Here is a 24,718-nt window from a genome sequence, read left to right on the forward strand (position 1 = left end):
CTTAAATCACTTGTCGGTCCTGAGAAAAATTTGCCCGTCAGGACCGGCGGACCGACAGTTTTGGCGAACCCTGTGTTATGCTGTTTGCTGCTCATCAGTATCTAAGGGTTGGAAATAAAGCCTGTAAAACTTGAATCTAGCAAGAAAGGTCTAAAATCATTTTCTCTATGGCAGTCTGTGACTGTTGTTTTTTGCTTGAGCATTGCTCTGCAAGATGAGGAAGTAACGTTTTATGAAATGATAATTGTAGCCAACAATTTCATTAATTTTGTAAACAAGTATTATTTTGCAATAATTGCATGTGCTCCAGTTCTTTTTATGTCCCCCACTATAGTAGTGGGGGACATATTGTTTTTGCCCTGTCTGTTGGTCTGTTGGTCTGTTTGCGCCAACTTTAACATTTTGCAATAACTTTTGCTATATTGAAGATAGCAACTTCATATTTGGCATGCATGTGTATGTCATGAAGCTGCACATTTTGAGTGGTGAAAGGTCAAGGTCATCCTTCAAGGTCAGAGGTGAAATATATGTGGCCAAAATCGCTCATTTTATGAATACTTTTGCAATATTGAAGATAGCAACTTGATATTTGGCATGCATGTGTATCTCATGGAGCTGCACATTTTGAGTGGTGAAAGGTCAAGGTCATCCTTCAAGGTCAGAGGTCAAATATATGTGGCCCAAATCGCTTATTTTATAAATACTTTTGCAATATTGAAGATAGCAACTAGATATTTTGCATGCATGTGCATTTCATGGAGCTGCACATTTTGAGTGGTGAAAGGTCAAGGTCATCCTTCAAGGTCAGAGGTCAAATATATGTGGCCCAAATCGCTTATTTTATGAATACTTTTGCAATATTGAAGATAGCAACTTGATATTTGGCATGCATGTGTATCTTATGGAGCTGCACATTTTGAGTGGTGAAAGGTCAAGGTCATCCTTCACAAGGTCAAGGTCATCCTTCAAGGTCAAACATCATATAGGGGGACATTGTGTTTCACAAACACATCTTGTTAGAACTTAAATAATGTTAGGAAATCAATTATTAGACTCCTCAACCCTTGATTAAACAGTTGCAGCATATTACTTATAAGTATGCAATTTGTTCATAATCTCTTCACTGTGTTGTTCAGGGTTTAAGCCGTTTGTGTGCCTTATCTGCAACACGACGTTCACTCGTCAGCACAGCCTCAACTATCACATGCTGATACACAACAACCAAAGCAGATTTACTTGCAAGGATTGCGGACGCAAGTTTCGTCATCCCAGTCACTTCAAGGTAACGCCTCCATTTTCTTGCATGAACATAAGAATATGTACCACACTTCATTAATTTTACAAAATAAGTTGAAAAGTATGTATTTAAGGCTTTTACACTATTTTCTTAGGTACAAAATACACTGTAAATCCCATAAAATGTGCTCCAATAAAGTGTGGATTCCAATATTCTGAATGGGTCTTGGCTCCCATATTTTCTCGAACTTTCCATTTCTGTCTAGAAGGCCCTGAGGAAATTTAAAAATGGTAGTATCCCCATCTTTGGCTTGATAGATTTCTCTGTTAAACTTGATCAGAGGCTTACCCTAGTCGGGAGCATTTTAAAGTTCTACTGTGATGAAGGGTTGTTCAATATAAATGAGCCATGCTCTGTGAAAAAAGGGGGTTTAATTCATGTGCGTAAAGTGTCGTCCCATATAAGCCTGTGCAGTCTGCACAGGCTAACCGGGGACGACTCTTTCCGCCCTTAACTTTATTTTTGCTAGGAAGAGACTTTCTCTTAACGAAAAATATAAAAGCGGAAAGTGTGGTTCCAGATTAGCCTGTGGGGACTGTACTGGCTAATCTGGGATGACACTTTACGCTCATGCATTGAACCCCTTTTTCTTAGAGCACAGCTCAAATAAGGTGGTATAAAGAGCATGTGTCTGAAAGAGTGAAATGTTCTTATGGTGTTAGTATTTTTGTGTTATCAGTCTTATGATGACAGTTTTGACATTTTTTACAACTTTATTTTTGCATGTTTCTTTTCAGTGTTGTTTGTAGATAACGCTTTTTTTTCAAAATCAGAAATTGGGGAATTAAAGTGCTGATGAAATAGTCATTTTTTTAAAATAACGAAACATTGTGCTGACATAAATAAATGATTTCACAGTAATTTAGAACATAAAAGATTTTTTCTGCCATAATACTTGATTATATTAATTTGTTTAGGAACATTTAAGACGCCATACAGGAGAAACACCATTTGCTTGCTCGGACTGCTGGCAGAGGTTCAAAACCCGGAACACATATAAAAGACACTTAAAAACCAGGCATGGCAAGCTCCTGACTGCCTCCGGTATTTATAATTTGACAAAGGATGAGTTTGACAAGGTAAGGACCAGACCTATACGTTGCGCCACAGGCCCGTCAGCCAATTTCCCCAAGGTTGTCCATGCTGGTCAGCCCACACAACCACTGCAACCTGACCAGGACACAAGTGATGATCAAGATGACTCAGACGATGAGAATGTGATGACAGAGAGCGATGAGCAGAAAATGATCCTTGAAGAACTGAAGGCAGATATTAAAAAGGAGGTTGGATCTGAGAGCGACTCAGATCAGGAACTGAGTAACATCCTGCAGGTGTTGTCCAGTACCTGTGACCCAGCGTCGAACCCTGTGGTTGTGAAAGAGGAGACGGAGGAGGGCAGGGTCAACATCACAGGGGTCACGGGAGTCATCATCAAGACAGAGCCAGTACCTGCTCAGCTGTACGTCAATAATCATGTTGGGGCAACAGAAGCATGTTGAGTTTGATAACTGCTTGTGATTTTTTTGTCAAATAGATATTGAAATATCAAAAGTTGTTTTGATTGTTAAATTTGGGACTGGTTCATACATTGAAGACCTTGTTAAACCGTTTAAGTGCTGTTATTTGTAAATATTTTCTTGGAAAGGAAATACTTGAATGTGATCTGTAAGCAACGGCATAAAGGATAATAAGATATACCTACACTTCCAAAATCAAATTTTTGAATACATATTTGCAAAACTGCAATAAACATGCAAGGGGTAATCATGCATTACTTCCTAAAAACATTAATCATGAGATTCTCTTTTCAAAGAACAAATGTTTTATTGGTGATGAGATGACTTTCCAGCACTACTTAACTTTGATTTCAAGATATAGCTCAATTTACCAATCATCACTGTTAACTGGCAATAATGACTAATAATATTTGTATGCCCCCGGATCAAATGATCGGGGGGTATATTGTTTTTGGCCTGTCTGTCATTCTATCATTCTGTCCTAAAACTTTGACCTTGGTCATAACTTTTGCAATATTTAAGATAGTAACTTGATATTTAGCATGCATGTGTATCTCATGGAGCTGCACATTTTGAGTGGTGAAAGGTCAAGGTCATCCTTCAAGGACAAAGGTCAAATATATGGCTTCAAAGCAGCGCAATAGGGGGCATTGTGTTCTGACAAACACATCTCTTGTTATGTTTTTTGTTTTGTTAAGAAATTGTACTTGTAATACAAGATTTTCTATAAAATTGGTATGTAATGCAACATCTTAAAAAGATTACAAAAACAAGTAGTTCATAAAGTGTTTGTGTAACCAGGTAACATTTGAACAAAGCACTCATGGGCATGAAGATTTGTCATGTTTGCACTATTTGTTTGTTTTCTAGCATCTATGGATGCAGTGAGGCATATAGCTATTGGCCTGTCCCTACATTTGTTCTTCTGTCAGTGACGCATATAGCTCTTGGCCTGTCCGTACGTTTGTTCTTCTGTCCACATAAGGTTAACTCAAAATAACTTTTTGTATTACATCAATTACGCTAACTACAAAACTTTGATATATTTGAACACCATCAACACATTCACATCACATCGCTGCATCTTGAACTTGATACTGACTTACTTTTGGACTAAGACTAATTCAGAAGGTCCACATTTTTGGTTATTCCAGATTGAGGTGTGTTGTCTAACATCAATAAGGTTTGATACTTGAATGGATGTTATGGATGATCATTCTCAGTGCACCCACATCACCCGACTCATTTTGACATTGACCTTTAATTATGGACAAAGTTGGAAGGTCCAAATTATTGGTTTACCCAAAATGTTTTTGTCTAACATCTATACAGCTCGCGTCATATCTGTAATACTTACATGCATGTTATCTATGAATGCTTAGTGCAAATGAAATCACCTGACCTTTACGTTGTCCTACTAATAGACTTGGGCTTATTTAAATGGGCCAATGAATCAATTCTGAAAAATACTTCCACAGGGGACATATGCATGTATTGAATCTTGATTTTTTACTGTGGCCAGTTACTTCAAGAAAGTGATTAGTTTCTCCTATTTTAATACTGATTAATGTTTACATTTTTCAATAAGAATATGTTGAGAAAGTGAGTTTAAAGATCATGATTTTGTAAATGAAATATTACTTAGTTAAATCGTATTTATACTGATATGCATATTTAAATACAGATTTTCAATGGCTAAAGTTGCAGAAATAACTTGTTATGGTTTTTGCCATGTATTTTTATCAAAGGCAGCTGGCCTGTCACATATGTTGATTGTGTTACCACACCTTTGCTGTAAGTTGTATGCTTTACACAATTTTTTAGTCGGAATGTTTCATAGTTTCCCTTTGTCATTTAATATTATGTTCTATACTTGATAAAAAAACTGCAATCTATCTTGCCTGGAAAAGGTTGAGCATTTCCATTTAACATTTAGCCTCGTTTTAAATATAATTGTTTTTTCCAATTAATTAATTGTTTATTATCTTTTTGTTTTGACCAGTCCTGTAGATCTGAAGATAAAGGCTTTACTCAAAAGCATCACAATTGACTATTAAATGGATAAACATACAAAAAATTTCATTGAATTATATTGTTTTTGTGTTAATTATTGTTGTATGATTTTACATGTACACATATACAAACAATTTTCATTTGTAAAGCAATCGTAAAATAAATCTGTAAATAATAACTTATCTGAAACCTTGTTGTTCATCCAACTACATCAGTGATAAAATTCATGGACCACTTTTCTGATTCTTACTCTGCAATTTTTTTATAATTTTTAGCTCAACTGAGCACAATGTTTTTATTGAGAGATTTTTTATCGCCTTAAGTCAGTTGTCAACATTTGCCTTTTTAACAATCTATAAGAGGTCTTATTTATTCTGTGATCTTGTGGAACTTGCTCAGAAGATTTGCCCCATGATATATTGGCCAAGTTGGAAAGTGAATGACATGAAGTAAAAAAAAAAAATTCACTAGATCAAATTAAAGAAAAAGCTAAATAATACAATAAGTCGCATTTATTTCCAATCTTAATGAAACTTGGTGAGAACATTTGTTCTAATATGTCAGCTTAGCTTTGTTGGTGGGTCTGTCTGTCCCAAACATTTCATCCGATCTTCACCAAACTTGGTCAGAAGTTGCATCTAGTTGAGTATAGGTCATGCCAGGTAAAAAAACTAGGTCCCGGGGTCAACTCAGTGCGTTTTAAACCAAAAGTTTGTTAAGACCATAACTATGTCATTTATCGTCAGACTTCAAATGACTTGGTACATTTGTACACCATCATGGAACGGTGTGTCATGCGAAAGAAGTACGTCAATATCTCCAAGATCACATTTGGAGTTGCCCATAAATGAGCTTGACCATAACTTTGTCATTTATTGTGAGACTTTTAAATCATTTGGCACATTTGTTCACCATCATTTGACAGTGTGTCATGCGAAAGAACTACGTCAATATGGTCAAGGTCACACTTTGAGTTCAAAGGTTAAAAATGGCCATTAATTAGCTTGTCCGGGCCATAACTATTTCATTCATTTTGAGATTTTAAAATCAATTGGCACATTTGTTCACAATTATTAGACAGTGTGTCATGTGAAAGAAATACGTCGATATCTCCAAAGTCAAGGTCACGCTTTTGAGTTCAAAGGTCAACAAGAGCACCGCATAACGAGTGCCACTCTTGGCTGTGGTAGCATTTTTGAATAAATGAAAGCTAGTCAGATTATTTTTTATGCCCCCATTTCGAAGAAAAGGGGGTATATAGTTTTCGCACTGTCCGTCGGTCGGTCGGTCGGTCACACTTCGTGTCCGCTCTCTAATTCAAATAGTTTTCATCCGATCTTTACCAAACTTGGTCAGAAGTTGCATCCAGACAATATCTAGGTCAAGTTCGAATATGGGTCATGCTGGGTCAAAAACTAGGTCACGGGGTCACTTAGTGCATTTCAAGGATTATTATGGTGTCCGCTCTCTAATTGAAGTAGTTTTCATCTGATCGTTACTAAACTTGGTCAGAAGTTGTATCAAGACATTATCTAGGTCAAGTTCGAATATGGGTCATGCCGTGTCAAAAACTAGGTCACTGGGTCACTTAGTGCATTTCAAGGATTAAGCATGGTGTCCGCTCTCTAATTGAAGTAGTTTTCATCTGATCTTTACTAAACTTGGTAAGAAGTTGTATCAAGACAATATCTAGGTCAAGTTCGAATATGGGTCATGCCGGGTCAAAAACTAGGTCACGGGGTCACTTAGTGCATTTCAAGGATAAAGCATGTTGTCCGCTCTCTAGTTTATGTGGCTTTCTAATTTATTTTGATATTCTAAGACATTTTTATGCCCCCAAAGGAGGGCATATAGTGATCGGACTGTCCGTTCGTCTGTCCGTCCGTCTCTCCTTCACACTTTGCGTTTAGATTTCGAAAAATGCTCATAACTTCGCTTCTGATAGCAATTTCATATTTGGCATGCATGTGCATATGGACAAGGTCTTTCCATACGCACACAAATTTTGACCCCTGTGACCTTGACCTTAGGGTCCGTGTTTAGGTTCGAAATCTGCGTTTAGGATTTGAAAAAAAGCTAATAACTTCTACCAAGCGTTTACACAGTTATACTTTTATGTAGTGACAAAGTTACAGTTGGGGGCATCCGTGTCCTGTGGACACATTTCTTGTTTTTAGAAGTCACAGTGACCTTGACCTAGTGACCCAAAAATGGGTGTGGCATGTAAAACTAATCAAGGTGCAGCTACATACGAAGTTTCAAAGTTGTAGGTTGAAGCACTTTGATTTTAGAGCCAATGTTCAAAACCTTGACAAAATGTAAAGGTTTTAACACAAAGTGGACGATATGGCGAGCTGGCTATGACAATACCTCGGGGGTTTTCTCCGAAAACAGCCGAGCTAAAAATGGCAATAAATTAGCTTGTCTGGGCCATAGCTAAGTCGTTTATTGTGAGATTTTAAAATCATTTGGTACATTTGTTCAGCATCATTAGACGGTGTTTCATGCGAAAGAATTACGTCGATATCTGCAAGGTCAAGGTTACACTCTGAGTTCAAAGGTAAAAAATGGCCATTAATGATCTCCGGGTCGTAACTATGTCATTCATTGTGAAATTTTAAAATCATTTGGCACATTTGTTCAGCATCTTTGGACGGTGTTTCATGCGACAGAATTACATCGATGTCTGCAACGTCAAGGTCACACTTTGAGTTCAAAGGTCAAAAATGGCCAAAAATTATCTTGTCCAAGCCATAACTATGTCATTAATTGTGAGAAGTTTAAAATTACTCAGTACATTTGTTCATAATCATTGGGCGGTGTGTCATGCAAAAGAATTAGGTTGATATCTTCAATGTCAAGGTCACAGTTTGAGTTCAAAGGTCAAAAATGACCATAAATGATCTTGTCCGGGCCATAACTATGTCATTTATTGTGACATTTTAAAATGACTGTACATTAATTTTGTTCACAGTCATTGGACGGCGTGTCATGCAAAAGAGTTCAAAATGGCCATAAATGATAATGGCATAATAATTCATAAAAATCGCCATAAATTAGCTTTTCTTGTTTTATGAAGACAGCGTGCAAATTTTCTGTGTCAATGTGAGGGTATATGTCACGTCTGTAACAAAGCTCTAGTTTTTTTCAGTTCTATGCTTGTCGTCATCTTAGTAGTTGTCATAATTTAACATCATTAAAATCACTTAATCAATTAAAATCATCAATTGTCGTCAGAACTTCACCATCATAATAAACATCAGCATAATCAGAAGTATCACCAGATAATCAATATTGCAATCATTGGTCAATATTCATTTTGCAATTATCAGGAATACTCCAGTCTTGTTACTGAATTATTTTTTTGAAACTTGTAATTAATGAAAGTCATAATGATATCACATATTATATGCCTATAAGGGTAATATAATGACAATGGTCTAAATTTTTATGACATAAAATCACATATTATATGCCGATAAGGGTAATATAATGACGATGGTCTAAATTTTTATGACCATAAATCTTTATGACAAAGACGATAGAGATAATGGCGGTGATGCTAGTATAGTATTGTTGATGATAAAAAGAACACGATGGCAGGGTGTGTGGTTTTGTTGTTGATGATGTTCTGCAGCAAATGATTGTGAGAAAAAATATGATTAAAATAAAAAAGGAAGATACCGGTAAACGGATTATGTGCCACTTTAATTTATTATTATTACTATGATCACTAACAAAAAACATTTAACACAATTCACTGTGTTTAAAACCAAAGTTAGTTTGACAGCAAAGTGTGTTCCAAAGATAATGTTTTGTGGAGATGAATATCAATTATGTGTTGACACCAAAGTGTGGTGCAACTTTGACTTTCTGGCTGTCAAACAAAACATGCGTGTTTTTGAGAGACTGCATCTACATTCATCAAATGCACTTTTTTCCTCGCTTTCTAAGCATGATGAAAAGAAATAATGCAAATATTTCATCACAATTCCTCCTCTTTACTTCTGTTATTTTCAGGCAGAGGGTCAAAGCCAACAGGGTTGTGGGTGGTTGTGTTACTTAGAAGGGCTAGGAATTTGAATCTCTCGCCCATTTCTTCGGGACTTGTCAACATCTTGAACGCAGATAGCAGGTCGTCCTTGCCCTCATCATCTGCCTTGTCAAAGAGAATCTGAAAACATATAAAAAATGAATAACAGTGAATTAAGATACCTTTCATAAAGGTCATGGATAATTGTTGACACTGCTTAAGGGAAATACATTATAGCAAAGAATTTTTTTACTGTGCAAAATTGACCATCAGATTTAAGAAACAAAATTACTAAGAAAACAGAAAGATTTTAAACACTAATTAAAAAGAATCTCTTACAATTATGCCCTCTATCCTCCATATATCTGTTGGTTGGTTTGTTAACCATACATATCCATACAAAATCTTGAGAACCCTTTGCACTACAGCTATGCTAATTTGTCTAATGGCTTCTTTGGGAGGAAAGGAGACTGCATATTGAATTTCAGGTCAAGGTCATATGATTTTGAAATCATAAATTTGTTTAAGCAAAATATTTTAAGAAAGCTTTGACCTTCAATCATGTTTAATGGTATATTTGATACTTTGAGGAATGTAAGACAAATATTGATTTTGAGGTCACTAAATCAAAAGTCAAGGTCAAAGGGGTTTGTAACAATCAATGCCCAGTTAGCGAAAGAATAGAAACTTATCACACTATGTTATTACCTTAAGTCGGTAGGCAATGCCCATGTTTTGAAGGAAGAGGGACTGCGTCACGGGACCAAATGCTCGCACTGGGATATGCAGAAGAGTTGTAAATATGATAAGGAACAAGAACAGAAATAACTATTAACATATTGTTTGTTTCCTTAAATATTTGACGTACATATGTCAGTGATATTTTTATGCTTTTACATTTCCTTTGACTTCACCTGGTTGAAATATTTATTCAATTATGATTGTTTGCTAAACCATTTCTGATAGGATTTGGCTGGACGTTTTGACAATGAATAATTATTAACTTTGATTAGCATCTATGATTCCATTTTAAACTGCATTGCTAGTTTTTCCTATTACTAGTATTACTACCTTTCCCGTCAGTGTGCAGTTTCAGGTAGGCAAAGTCTACGTCTGCAGTTAGGTCAGCACTTCCTGGGGCATCTAACACCTCATGCAGGGCATGGTCCTTGAAGCTCTACCAAGAAGGACCCATTGAAAATAAGCCACGTTCTAGGAAAAACTGGATTCAAGTCCATGCGTAAAATTAAGTCCCAGATAAGCCTCTGCGGACAGCACAAGATAGTCTGGGACAGCACAAGATAGTCTGGGACTACACATTTTGCTATTATGGATTTTTGGTGAGGAATTCTCTTCTAAATTAAAATCCAGTTTGTAAGGAAAGTGTCATTTGTGACTATCTTGTGCATACTGCATGGGTTAATCTGAGATGACACTTAATGCAAATGCATTAACCCAATTTTCCAAGACAAGGCTAAAGTAATCTTAGTATAAGTTTACATATGAAAAAAAATAGTCTTGATGTTTAAGGAATAGTCTTGATGTTTAAGGAATAGTCTTGATGTTTAGGGGGGGGGGGGGGGGGGGGGGCTGCTCCTATGACAGGAATCCAAATGAGGACTTGCCTGTTGCTAGAGAAGAGCATATCAACTAAGCTACAGCAACTTTGAAAAGATATAAACTAATGATAACTTGGCAATAAAAATTAACATATTAGCTTATTTTGTTTGGAATTCTTGCCTTGTTTACAACAGCATCCAGTAAAACTACTGATACACAAACATGTCTTTGGATTGCTATGGTTTGCTCAACTCAATATTTACAAGCACAAAGTGCACATACTTATACTGTAAAACTGACAACTGCTCTACTTTAAACAAACACAGAGATTTGCATGTCAAATACTATATTATCATAGTGATATTATACTGCACTTTTATATATAAATTATCCCTTTCCAACACATGTTTTAGAAATTATATCTAAGGAATCAAACAAAGTAACCAAAACCATTCTTATGTTACACCTCAGACTTCTACTTACTCTGAAGGTATCCTCCTTCATGCCGTTATGTCCGTAGTCTGCAATAAGTGCACATCCGCCATGCTCTTGAATCCTCTCTGAAAGGTGCTTCACAGTCAAGGCGCCCTCAGGGCACAGTTCTATGTGGTCACGTGAATCACTCTCTGACACCTACATAGAAAAGGGGGAAGTCATGACTTCTTTTCATTTCATTTGTTTCTATGATTTGTATCTCACCATGCACTAGCAGACTTTCTCTGCTACATACCTTCGTACCAGCGCTGTTTCAATGTTTGGACCACCACCATTTTGCGCTATCTTTCACCAACAGGTTCATAAGTATTGAATATGGAATAGTTTTTAGTAAAGACTGTTCACTATAGACAATCCCAGAATTGATAAATTGACCGCCACCGTATTGGCTATCACCTGACCCCGTCGCCATCTTGGTACTGAAGAATTTGATAAATAACAGCGTTGACATGTAGAACTTATCTGTCAAATTCTTCACGTATTGTTTAAGGCAGAATTTGCTGTATTTAAAAAAAAGAAGAGAAATCCTTTCAGTTATGCCTTTTGCTTAAAACACATTTATTATTTCTTTATTGAATTTTATTATTCGATGATAATTATAAAGGTTATTTACACATATAAAGTCTGAAGTAAACATTGTGAATTTTTAAGTTAATAATTCCGGAGATGATAATAAGCCAAACTTTTTAAGATTTATGACCGAGATATACACTTATTTTGAAAATCAGATATCTGCCTTTGATTAAAACATTTCTTTATTTTTTTTTATATAGTTCCAGATATACTCATTAAGAAAATGTACATGATTCAATACCGAGACAGACTTTTTTATTGAATAGTACATATCTTTTTTTTTCTTAAGATTTACTAATTCTTTAATAATACTTCTTATTAAAGTATCATCTTTGAGGTAATGTCAAGGCTTTAGCAAAAATAAAATTTGTGATTTTAACTAAAATTGATTCGGAAATATTTATAAGCGAAACTCTGTAAGATTTCATGTAGTGGCAAACTTTTCTTATTAAAAAGTATATGGTTAAGTCTAAAACTTAGTTGTTTTTTATTAATATATTTTATTTAAAAATCGCTTTCAAACAAAAATCTCTAGCCGGAAAATATTTTTGTGATTTTAAACGCATTAATTTCTTTCTTAAATGTTCACTATACAGTTAAGATTTAAAATAAATTATTCAAACACGAACGCAGTGATGTTTTTCTCCGGTAATTACGGATTGTCAATTTAATTAAATTAATAAATGGTAAAAAAACACTATCTGCGATTGAGGATCGAAAGCATTCCCTCAGTGGGAGACGATGTCCCAATGGTGGATTAAAAGTGTTAATTGGTATGTCTGTGACACCATATATCTCCACATGTGTAGATGCTGTTATTAAGATAAGATACCATGTGTAACCATTATAACATGTCAAATGACAATAAAGGCATGCTGAGTTTTATCAGAGTCGTAGATCTTTGTCTCAGGTTTTATGACTATATTTATTTAAAAATACGACCTGTTATATGATTATTGAATCGATAACAGAAACCTTCTAAATCTCCAAATATATTTAATAAAATCGCGTCATTTCGTTTTATTGCTCAGGGACCTATACAAACATATAGGTCCCTGCATTGGGGCGGTAATACGGGAGAAATCAATTTCTGGGAAGTCTATTAAGAATACAAGAGTTCCGCGGTCGGAGATGACCGCATTGAAGCCGGATTTTTTATTTAAATGACAGGAAAGTACCTTTCGTGTTTTTGTCAATGCAATACTTAAATTACTGAAATATTGTTCAAAGGTCAAAATGAAATGTAAGTACTTTTCAAGGCATGAGCAAACCTTGTGTTATGTTTTGAATGCATGCATATACATGAACAACAATAACATTTAAGGTCACAAATATGAACTTGAATTGACAATTAGGAAAGTTTGATCTCAATTTTTTTATTAGCAAATTAGTAACATATTGTTTGAAGTTTCCATCAATTTCATTATCAAATGTGGTCATCTTCTAGTACTGGCCAATCTTTATTTCAAGTTTGAAGACTCTAGGTACAAGCATACCAAAGTTATAACATGAAATAAGAACTTTAACATTTTTACATTCAAGGTCACAGTGACCTTGACCTTCAAATGAATGACCTTGAAATGTCCAGTGGTTACTTACTAGTTCTGGCCAACCTTCATGTCAAGTTTCAAGACTCTAGGTCCAAGCATACCAAAGTTATAACAACTTTAACATTTTTACATTCAAGGTCACAGTGACCTTGACCTTCAAATGAATGACCTTGAAATGTCCAGTGGTTACTTACTAGTTCTGGCCAACCTTCATGTCAAGTTTCAAGACTCTAGGTCCAAGCATACCAAAGTTATAACAACTTTAACATTTTTATATTGAAGGTCACAGTGACCTTCACCTTCAAATGAATGACCTTGAAATGACCAGTGGTCATCTGTTAATCCTGGCCAACCTTCATGTCAAGTTTGAAGACTCTAGGTCCAAGCATACCAAAGTTATACCATGAAATAAGAACTTTAACATTTTTACATTCAAGGTCACAGTGACCTTGACCTTCAAATGAATGACCTTGAAATGACCAGTGGTTACTAACTAGTTATGGCCAACCTTCATGTCAAGTTTCAAGACTCTAGGTCCAAGCATACCAAAGTTATAACAACTTTAACATTTTTTATATTGAAGGTCACAGTGACCTTGACCTTCAAATGAATGACCTTGAAATGACCAGTGGTCATCTGTTAATCCTGGCCAACCTTCATGTCAAGTTTGAAGACTCTAGGTCCAAGCATACCAAAGTTATACCATGAAATAAGAACTTTAACATTTTCGAGCACGCCGCCCGCCCGCCCGCCCGCCCCCCCCGCCCGCCCGACAACATCAATCTATAAGCCGAGATTTTTTCGAAAAAAATCCGGCTAAAAATGTAGAAAACAATACATGTTTATCACATTTTCACTCATTTTGAAAAATCAATCAGGTTGTAAGCCTTACTTCTTTTAAACACGGTACTTTTTTCCTCAGTTTGCCCTAAAAGCTTATGTTGACATATAATATAAATTGATACATTTTAAATTTGAAATTAGTGTTATGATGATTATCAAACTTTAAAATGTTGATTCTTTTGACAATTGTTCGTGTTTATGTTTCAAACAAATTTAGTTCCAATGTGTCTATGTTCAAACATATCTATGTTCCAAGAATGTCTGCGTTCCAAACAAGTAAAAACAGTATAAACACTATTGTACAAGGGCATATCACATACATGTACATATAACTATAGGATAAAAAGTTGCCAAAACGCCATCATCTATTTCTAAGAGGCTTTGTGTAATTTGATTGGTAAAATATCCATAAGAAAGAAAATATTTCTGCAAACATTTATTTGAAGTAATTCTGGACATGTGAACATAATTCCCACCTTAAGCAGCAGTTTGGAAGCTGCCGAGGGCGTTGGCGACAGGACGAACCGCAACTTGTTGTCTGCAGACGGATCAATGTCCACCAAAACCTCACGCCATCCCTTCTCTGTTTTCTGTGTTGAATACAAATGTATACAAGTTAACACATTTTTCAAAGCGTAATACAAGAAGTCAATCCACTTATGATGTCATGCCCATGAGTTTGTTACAAAAATCATAAATGAGCCTTGCTCATCGAAAATAGGCTTCATTGCATGTACGTACAGCAGTCTACTCCAGGTTAATCAGGGACGACACTTTCCAAAAACAATGGATTTTCATAAGAATAGACTTACTGAAAACAAAAATACCATAAATGTGAAAAGTGGTGTTTCTCGTACATACTGCACAGGCTAATCAGGGACAACACTTTATGCACAGGCTTGAAACCCTGTTTTCCCAGAGCAAGGCTAAAATAAATTGATATGACAGATTTATCATTTGTTTTCCTTGCTGTCAACTGGTCTAAATGAGGTCAAGGTCACAGATTGATGATATGGATGGATAATTGATAGTCATTAGCAATAAATTTGTAAATATCCGATTGAAATATAGCAAGCGGTGTTTGGTCGATTTAAGGAAGAACGTTGTAAGCAGGAAATATACTCCAATACAATTAATTTAAATTAGGTCAAGGTCTGAGTGAGGTAAGGTGCTATGGTTGGATAGAGAATAGTTATAAAAACAAATGAGTAACTGTAAAACTATTAAACAAGGGGGATGTGCTTAAAGAAACAGTTGGACAGAAGGATGGATGACCAGGATGGTCACTACATGTAAATGCCTCCCTCATCGAGACACAGAGGGTATAAAAAGTAAGTAGACAAAATTTCTAAAACCAACCTGAAATTTGTGTATTGGAAGAGCATCAAAGAACTCATGTGCCACATACATATTAAAGCCGGCAGGTACATCCCGTACGTCCCTGTACCAGAACACTTTGGGACCATATTTTGATACACAGCTCTTGTAGTGGGGCCCTTCAGAGCTGGCCGTGGTATCAGACACTTTCTCAGGAGTAGCGGATAGTTTCTCCTCCTGCATTCTGCTGAGTGTCTCACTCAATTCCACTAAATGCAGGCTCAATTCTTTGTTCAGCTCTCGAAAGTTGGATATTGCCTGCACACGATGGTTTATATCATTCATGTTTTGCATACTATATAATTTATTTAATCAAATAAGCGGAAAAATTGTAGTATATATGGATTTTCACACCATTTTGAGGAAACACAATACTGGTAATATTTTACTTTTGCTTACTGACACACCATAACAGTAAAAAATTATTTGTTAACAAGATATGTGTCCATAGGGCAAAGATGCCCCCCTTACTCCACTTTTGTTTCAAAACTCCACATAAGTAAAAAAAACACAACCGTGATCTAAAAGTCATGCAGGTAGAGTCACCACCAAAATTAGATTTATAACTAAAAGAGTTTTGCAAAAAAAATCTGGAAAAGTGTTACTTTAGAGAAAATTGGTAATTATTTATTTGACCTAGTGACCTAGTTTTTGACCCCAGATGACCAAAATACAATCCCAACCCAGATTTCATCAAGACAAACATTCTGACCAAATTTCATGAAGATTGGATGAAAACTGTGACCTCTATTGTCTACACAAGGTTTTTCTATTATTTGACTTAGTGACCTAAGTTTTGACCCAAGATGACCCAAATACAATCCCAAACCAGATTTCGTCAACATAAACATTCTCACCAAATTTCATAAAGATTGGATGAAAACTGCGACCTATATTGTCTATACAAGGTTTTTCTATTAGTTCACCTAGTGACCTAGTTTTTGACCTAGTGACCTTGTTTTTGACCCCAGAAAACCCAAATACAATCCCAACCCAGATTTCATCAAGATAAACATTCTGACCAAATTTCATAAAGATTGAATGAAAACTGTGACCTCTACTGTCTACACAAACAAATTGTTGACGGTTTTTCTATAATTTGACCTAGTGACCTAGTTTTTGACCTCAAATGACCCAAATACAATCCCAACCCAGATTTCATCAAGATAAACATTCTGACAAAATTTCATAAAGATTGGATGAAAACTGCGACCTCGATTTTCTACACAAGGTTTTTCTATTATTTGACCTAGTTTTTGATCTAGTGACCTTTTTTTGATCCCGGATGACCCAAATATATTCCCAAGCCAAATTTCATCAAGATAAACATTCTGACCAAATTTCATAAAGATTGGATGAAAACTGCGACCTCTATTGTCTACACAATGTTTTTCCATTATTTGATCTAGTTTTTGACCTAGTTTTTTACCCTAGATGACCCAAATACAATCCCAACCCAGATTTCATCAAGATAAACATTTTGACCAGATTTCATAAACATTGGATGAAAACTGTGACCTCTACTGTCTACACAAACAAATTGTTGATGATTTTTCAATTATTTGACCTAGTGACCTAGTTTTTGACCCCAGATGACCCAAATACAATCCCAACCCAGATTTCATCAAGATAAACATTCTGACCAAATTTTATAAAGATTGGATGAAAACTGCGACCGACTGACTAATGGGCTTATTTACCCTCGGGACTTCGGTTAGAAACCATTGCCTGAGCACACTGCTTTACATAAAACTCTGCGTAAAAAATAAAAAAGCCGAAAACGGCCATAATATGGTCAGCCCGATTTTACTGGGCTGTACCATTTATAATATAAAATACTTTGCCGTGGGGATGCGGTACTTTGATAAAAATCTAGTAATTTTAAAATAGCTTTACTTATAATTAAATTAGATGCAATATAAACGCAATATTCACTATAAACTGCATATTGACTAAGCCTAACGCTGTTAAAAAAACTGCGTTTCTATTGCTTGAAAAGCTTATAAAATGATGGCGCTGATTGGCCGAAATTTCTTATTAAGAATTGCAAGTAGGTCAATCCGTTTTAAAATAGAATTTTTTTCCAGCAGATGACCTTGACATTGAGTGCACTTTACAGTTTGTAAACGATAAGAATTTCTGTGCAAGAAATATATGAATTGAAAGAAAAAGGATAATTACATCCATAACTGCAACCTCTATTGTCTACACAAGGTATTTCTTTTATTTGACCTATCATGTGACCTAGTTTTTGACCTAGTGACCTAGTTTTTGACCCCAGATGACCCAAATACAATCCCAACCCAGATTTCATCAAGATAAACATTCTGACCAAATAAACATAAAGATTGGATGAAAACTGTGACCTCTACTGTCTAACCAGGCTGTAGCGCAAGCCGAGAGCCGCCTGCGACACAAAGACATTGTGGGAACAACGGCAGTGGGAACACAAGGTCTGGGCTCTGCGGAGTCGAGTAGCTGGAAGAAGGCGGACAGTAGGACAAGGAGGGAGATGGTCCAGGCAGAGGTATGTCTGGCCGAAGAAGAAGATCAAGTCATAAGGGCAATCGCAATGGGGTGCCAGGGTGCTTGGACAAAGTGGCAGAGTACAGGAAAGAAAATGACATGGGCTGATATCTGGCGTAGCGAACCTCTGCGCATCAGTTTCCTGCTCAGGTCAGTCTAAGACCTGCTACCTTCACCAGCAAACCTCAGTCCTGCACAGATGGGGAAAAGGTGAAGACCCAACCTGCCAACTTTGCGGAAAGATAGGCACACTAGAACATACACTATCATCTTGCCAGACAGCCCTTACACAAGGAAGATACAGGTGGAGACACGACAAGGTCCTCCACTGGCAGACATAGTGGAAAGGGAGTGGCGAAAGAAGAGGACTGTGAAAGAGACCGGGAAGATGCAGTATGTAAAGGAAGGGGAAACCATCAAGAAGCAGCAGACGCAAGCAGCATCGATCCTAGATCGTGCGCAGTCATGGGAGATGGTTGTTGATCTGAAACGAAGGCTGGGTTTCCGAAGTGTAGTCCAGACAACACAACGCCCCGACATGGTGATCTGGTCGGCAAAGGACAAGTGTCTGGTGATGGTTGAACTCACAGTTCCTTGGGAGTCGCGCTATGATGAGGCGATGGAGAGGAAAACGGCAAAATATGCTGATCTGCAGAGGGAGTGCAAGAAGGGGTGGCACACGTGGCTATTCCCAGTGGAGGTCGGCGTCCGAGGCTTTCCGTCAAAGTCTCTCTGGAGACTTTTCACTGCACTTGGCCTGACAGGAAGAGACAGAAAGCGAGCGGTCAACAGACTTGGAGATGCAGCGGAGAGAGCATCGAGATGGCTTTGGCTAAGGAGAGAAGAGAGGAGCTGGCAGCCGTCAACTGACACGTTGGGGATGGATCAACCCCTGCGGACCCACCACCAGGAGAATGTATCGAGATTAATGGGTCGAAACATTCAGTGATCGGTGGCTCTCGACTGAGGATGTCAGTAGTCGTGACATGTGAGCTAAAAATGTGTGATCTTATCAATAACCCCAATGTGAGATCTTATTAATAACCCCAATATGTGATCTTATTAATAACCCCAATGTGTGATCTTATTAATAACCCCAATGTGTGATCTAATTAATAACCCCAGCTTTGAAAAAGAAGTGAACCAGGCATGTGAATTTATATATATAATTCCTCTGAAAGCATTAAATGAAACAATATATGTGAACTAATCAATTAATACAAATTAAATAACATTACTTAGAGAAAATTCAATAACATAAACACTCTTAATTTCTTTATACTGATCAAGTTTAATCATTACTGCTAAAAATAACAACATAAGTCTGAGCAAATGCAAGATTAAATGTTATGTTATTCCTAGCAAATTTACTGATGCACTTAATGACATTATTCTTTGAAAAATCTATGACACCCATCAAATGTCTTTTTTTCTTAGCAAATTCAAAGACACATGCTTCATTAAATTGCCAAGAGCAACTAAATGATACAAACAAACTATCTCTACTTACCCTGAGCATGTCGTCAGCCATGGTCCCCCTGCCCGGCCCCATTTCCACAAGCTGTACATTCATGGGAGAACCGACCATCATCCACTCGTTCACAAACCAGATGGCCACCATCTGAATGACCAGTACACATAGAGATCAGCATGAAACACAGTTAAAAATGTAAACATTTTTATTTTGTAAACAAAATACATGTTTAAGTATGTGTGTTTTTTCATTTAAATTTATTTGTTTACATAAAATCTAACTACTGGAACTTTGTATGTGTTTTTAGTCTTTGACTTTTTTAAGTAAGAGTAGGAGAGAAGACATTTTGGTAAAGTTAAACCTTTTGAGAAAGAGCATAATTTTCCTCAACTCTTATATAACTTTCTAATCTTATGTTACAAAAATATTTGAAATGGGTATAAACTTTCTTACTACCTCCCCAAACATCTGGCTGATCTCGGGAGATGTTGTGAAATCACCAGCCACTCCAAACACATCTCTGTGAATATAGTACCCCTGAAACAATCAATAAATTATGATAATGCATGACTAGCAAATCATTACATACATGTATAAAGTTGTATGATTCAGTAGTTTGGCCTGTTATAGCATACGGCACGGCTGTTTGGGGTGACAAAATATTTGCATGCATTCAGGCTGTTCAAAACAGAGCCATCAGATTGTTCTTGGGTGTCGGAAGGTATACACCTGTTGCAGCTTTGTATGGCAAGATGGGATGGATTCCCCCATTTGTCCGGCAATGGAAAGTAATTGCAAATTCTTGGGCGAGAATATCATACACATCTTGGCTTAACAAACGAATAGCACTCTGAGCAGCAGGTAAACCTGATAGACAACTGGTATTTCAAGGTTTGTAAACAGCTGAAAGATAACAATTAAGATTGCTATTGTATTGTATAGATGTACCTATTTCAAAGTTGTTGCTTGTTAAAAATTTAGAGCAAAGAATGTTTAATAAGTATAAGAATGATTGGTTTTTAAATATTAATTCTGTAACTGGGCCCTCACAAAGAGGAGGTAACAAACTCCAAACTTAGTGTATATTTAAAAGAGATTTTAATGTTGAACACTATTGTACCATGATAATGCCCTTAAAACATTGTTCAGCATTTTGTAAATTTAGATGTGGAGTTGCTCCTATAAGAATTGAGACTTGTAGATATGAAGGGCTACCAACAGATCAACGTTTATGCCCTTTTTGTAATGTTTTAGAAGATGAAAGCATGTCATATTAGAGTGTTCATTATATGATGATATAAGATCTGATTTGATTGATAAGGCAATTTCTATGGTGCCTGAGTTTCAGGGTTTGCATTCTGTTGATAAAAACTTTATTCACTAATTTGTCACTAATAAGAAGTTGTGCCAAAACCTGCTATTTGATTTTACAAAGGAGATTTTTTTATATATGTAAATAAGATCTAAATTGGTTTTATTCTATTGCGAGTTATGGCATGGTAAAGTACCATTACTTAACATTTAATTTTACTATAATTCAATAGACACATGTAAATAAGACCTAAAGTTTTAATATAGTGGAGAACGATGACATGGCATAGCCCACATCTATATAAACATACATATATACATATGTTTTGTACTTATATTATGATGTATTTTGTGCAAGTTGTGTCAAGCAGTAAACAGCTCTCTGTGTTGGTGGGTCTGGCTTTTTAAGCGCTTGTGTTGGGGCTGTTTAATGGATGACATAATTTTTATAATACTATCATCTCGTTTAGCTCAGAATGCTGAGCAGCAATACATGTGTTCTGTGTACTATTGTAAATAAGACCCAAAGTTGTAATATAATTGAGAACAATGACAAGGCATAGTCCACACCTATATTTGGTTTGCTGTAACTTCACTCAGATTTCAAATCACAATGATTAGAGTTCCTTTATACCTTGTCTGTTCTTGGTAAATGTTGTTTTGGATCCTATGTAGTTCTGAGTGCCATATCTCATGATATCTGGTATACGATTTGCTCGATTTAACCTGCCGGATCTTTCGGCAATGCTGTTTGATCAAACTCACTATCTATGTGAGGATTGTTGGATTGTCTCAAGTCATCGTTCTTCACACAAAGAAATTAAAGTAATACTCTTAGCAATATGTGTAAATATTTCATGACTGAGTTTTATACATATATTAAGATCTATTTTGTGCAAGTTTTATCAAACAGTAAACAGCCCTCTGTGTTTGTGTGTCTGGCTCTTTGAGCGCTTGTGTCGGGGCTGCTATATTGTAAGTGGATGACAATATTTGTACAACACTTCCATCTCTTATAGCTCAGAATGCTGAGCGGCAATACATGTGTTTTGCGATACTATTGTAATGATCTGTAATGTGTAATATTGTATTGATGAGATGTAAATAAATAAACTATTAAATCTACTTGTTGGAGAAAAAGCCAATATAACTATTTTAAAACATGGCTTTTAAATAAATTTGAATAAGATAAGGCCAGAACAAAAGATTTTTGCTTCACAAAAATGAAGCGAGCGAGCGAAATAAAAATTAATTAATTTTTATCCTAATTTTTGTTAAATCACAGGCCAGCAAAAAGCGAAAAATAATAAATAATATATTGTTTAAGTAAATTGATATATTTATGCCAAATAAACGCATGATAACTGCACAATACCAGAAGAAGATCATTTAGTAGTTATAATTGAGTTTAAGCCCTTATCAAATGTTCGTAAAAATTAAAATTAAAATCTCAAATTATAGCTGTTCTTCTTACTCACACCAGTTAGTGATTACTTAACTTTAACAAGGTACACTGTAGTTTTCATTATCAAAGTTATATAAGAAGCTCAGTTTTATGTCAATGATGGTTTAATAACATGAAACAATAAATAATACAATACCGGTAAATATCAAGCATAAGCAGAGATTTTTCTTCGCGTCAAACTTTACAGCCTGTGCCTTTTTCATTGAGGATAAATAGCGATAAACCATGGGAAAATTGAATCATTATTGTGCATGTTTAACTGCTTTCTAAAATTAATATTATAAAGTGCTAGGGCATTAAACTGCTGTATGATTAACTCAATAAACCAATTGAGTTTAATTAAATAGTTCTACCTATGTTTTTTGAAATTTTGGCAAGACATCTTTGAAAAAAAAGTTACTTTTTGCCATTGGGAAACAGCTTTTTTTTTTACATTTTGCAATTTGGACACAACCCATAGGAGGCTGTGATTTTGGGCAAAAAAAACTGATACAAAATATCTCGAAATTGTATAAGTTCTAAATAATAAATATCACAGGTTATGGTATTATACAATACTCGATGCATTACTTTTGTTAGAATAGCACTGTTAAAATTAGAAATGAGAAGTTTAAGTTTTGTAAAGTAAAAAAAAACATAACTTCCTACTGAAAGTATAATATAAGAAATGGGTAGTAAAAGTTTTGTATTTCAATATGAACAGTCAATCAAATCCCAGTAATGATGTTTAGGTCCAGAAAGTTTCTTAACTTTCTTACTTATGTCAAATTCATGTTTTTGGGGTATAATGTACATCGTGGATTTAGCCATCAACAGTTTGAACTAGTAGATAGGTGGCTTGTACAATTTATATTATACTCAACATTTTTTTCCAGTTCAACAGCGACACTCTTTGCATGTTATTTTTTTTTTTATTTTACTTAATCAATACCAACAAGTTAATTGCAGATTTTGACCAATTGTACGCATACCGGCAATATTTCACATCCTAATGTAGATGCTGTTAAAATATAAAATTACTAAAATCATCTGTGATGCAATGAATCATTGCCCCGTGAGAAAATTAACATTTTCATTTGTGTCTTTGGCTGACATGATAAGACAGATGAACGCTGCAATTTGTTTTTACCATATACAGATATACCAATCTAATATTGCAAAGAGTTATAACAGTCTATGTCGTAAAATACATAGGCTAAATTAAACTAAATCATTTAGTAAATAGGTGCGCAGCAAATTTGTTGCTGCCGACGCAAAATAAGAATGTTTTTATTTTGTTTTAAGATTTTTAGGTGCGGCAAATCCGTCGAACATTTAATCAATTTGTTGTGGCCTAAAAAACACAGAATCATTAAATGTATTTTTATTTTTTTACAACAATGACATACTAAGGGTGACTTTGGGAAAGAAATAGACAACATTTCTATGACAAATTAGGATATTTTGTCAGAGAAAATTGCCATTGAATATCACTAAAAATTGTAAAAATAAAGCTCTGCTGTATTTGTACCTCTGTAGCATGAGTCAATGCATGCTTCATGTATTCGGCGACTGTTATCGGTCCACTGAACTTGATCTTGGCCTGCAGTTCTGACAACAGCTTGCCAGTATACTGCTCAGAGTACCTCCTTCGCTGCACATACGACAAACTTCCTGAAACTAAAATTGTGTGATGTTTGAGGAAAATCCTTCAAATAAAACTGACCAAAAAAACACAATAAACTCCTCAATATGTAATTGAAATGTCATAGCTAGGTGTGCTTCAGATATCTAATAATTCTGCCTGCCACACCAACAGGATGGTGACAAAGACAGGGGTTATGCATTTAGTTAAAATTATCCACAATCCTTCCATAGCATCCAACTTTGACTTTGACCTTATATGGACTAAGAATACTTTCAACAGGGCAATATCTTTGTTTTAGATTCAATGTTTTGTCTATACATAGCCATACATGCCATATGTCCCGGAAATGATAAAACGTGTCCCGCAGTCCCGGAAATCGGTCAAATGTCCCGGATTTTACAAAATTAATATATACCGGGTACATGTACCTTATCTTCGGCTTAACTGCACCTAGAATCATTGTGTAACCCCTTATCTGCAGCGTCGCCATGGCGATGCCTACCCGATTTATAAATCATTAAATGGGAAATCTGAGAACCGCAATTAAATATGACCTTGATAATGACTGTAATGACAAACGACTTCATACAAAATATTTATGGCAATATGTAAGATTATTTAAGAAAATATTGTTTAGTTTTTATAGTTATATTAAGAGCTACTCCGGGTTAAATGATAAAGAAGTCAAACACTTGTTTAAATTGTATGTATCCGAACTGTTTCAACCGAAACCAATTCGCCATTAAATATATGCACATATAATGTATTTATTTGCAATATTGATTTAAAACATAAAATAGTATACAGTAAAATATTCATTTTAGTAACTTTATAAGCATACAACGTTTCAGTTGGTGCCTCATTAAAACCTGACAATATTTTCTTGTTACATTCATTTTGTTGTTATTGTTGTTGTTGTAGATTGCATGCAGCCGCTTTGGGAAACACCTTCCAAACGGAATCTCCGAACTACTTCTTTTGGAAATTATGCCACGTAAACTTTAATTATATCAATGCATTGTCGTTATATTGAGGTAAATGTGATAAAAGAATGTAA

At 35.6% G+C, this 24,718-nt stretch overlaps 2 protein-coding genes across 4 annotated transcripts in view; one reads left to right on the forward strand and one right to left on the reverse strand.

The window, feature by feature from the left end:
• The window catches only part of LOC127874717 (uncharacterized), a 31,873-nt gene extending 27,136 nt beyond the window's left edge, over nt 1–4,737 (forward strand). The window contains exons 8-9 of the mRNA XM_052419255.1: nt 1,137–1,282; nt 2,215–4,737. Of these exons, the coding sequence (XP_052275215.1) occupies nt 1,137–1,282; nt 2,215–2,796 (728 nt within the window). The 3' untranslated portion in view covers nt 2,797–4,737. The remainder of the gene's footprint in view (nt 1–1,136; nt 1,283–2,214) is intronic.
• A 3,785-nt stretch (nt 4,738–8,522) lies between these two features.
• Nucleotides 8,523–24,629, reverse strand: LOC127874721 (protein arginine methyltransferase NDUFAF7, mitochondrial-like). 3 transcript variants are annotated; one of them, XM_052419261.1, is made up of 10 exons: nt 24,552–24,629; nt 23,545–23,693; nt 19,715–19,795; nt 19,295–19,405; nt 15,241–15,516; nt 14,358–14,471; nt 10,904–11,053; nt 9,932–10,037; nt 9,569–9,636; nt 8,523–9,001 (listed from the first exon to the last, which is right to left on the reverse strand). In XM_052419261.1, the coding sequence occupies exons 2-10, from the start codon at nt 23,572–23,574 to the stop codon at nt 8,813–8,815; spliced, it is 1,125 nt and encodes a 374-aa protein (XP_052275221.1). In that variant the 5' UTR covers nt 23,575–23,693; nt 24,552–24,629; the 3' UTR covers nt 8,523–8,812. The 3 variants fall into 3 exon arrangements, with proteins under 3 accessions (XP_052275221.1, XP_052275220.1, XP_052275222.1); XM_052419260.1 differs by having other exon boundaries at nt 24,503–24,604; XM_052419262.1 differs by lacking the exon at nt 24,552–24,629 and adding an exon at nt 24,490–24,508.
• Nucleotides 24,630–24,718: the final 89 nt, after the last annotated feature.

This window comes from Dreissena polymorpha, chromosome 3, assembly GCF_020536995.1.
Source record: "Dreissena polymorpha isolate Duluth1 chromosome 3, UMN_Dpol_1.0, whole genome shotgun sequence".
NCBI lineage: Eukaryota > Metazoa > Mollusca > Bivalvia > Myida > Dreissenidae > Dreissena > Dreissena polymorpha.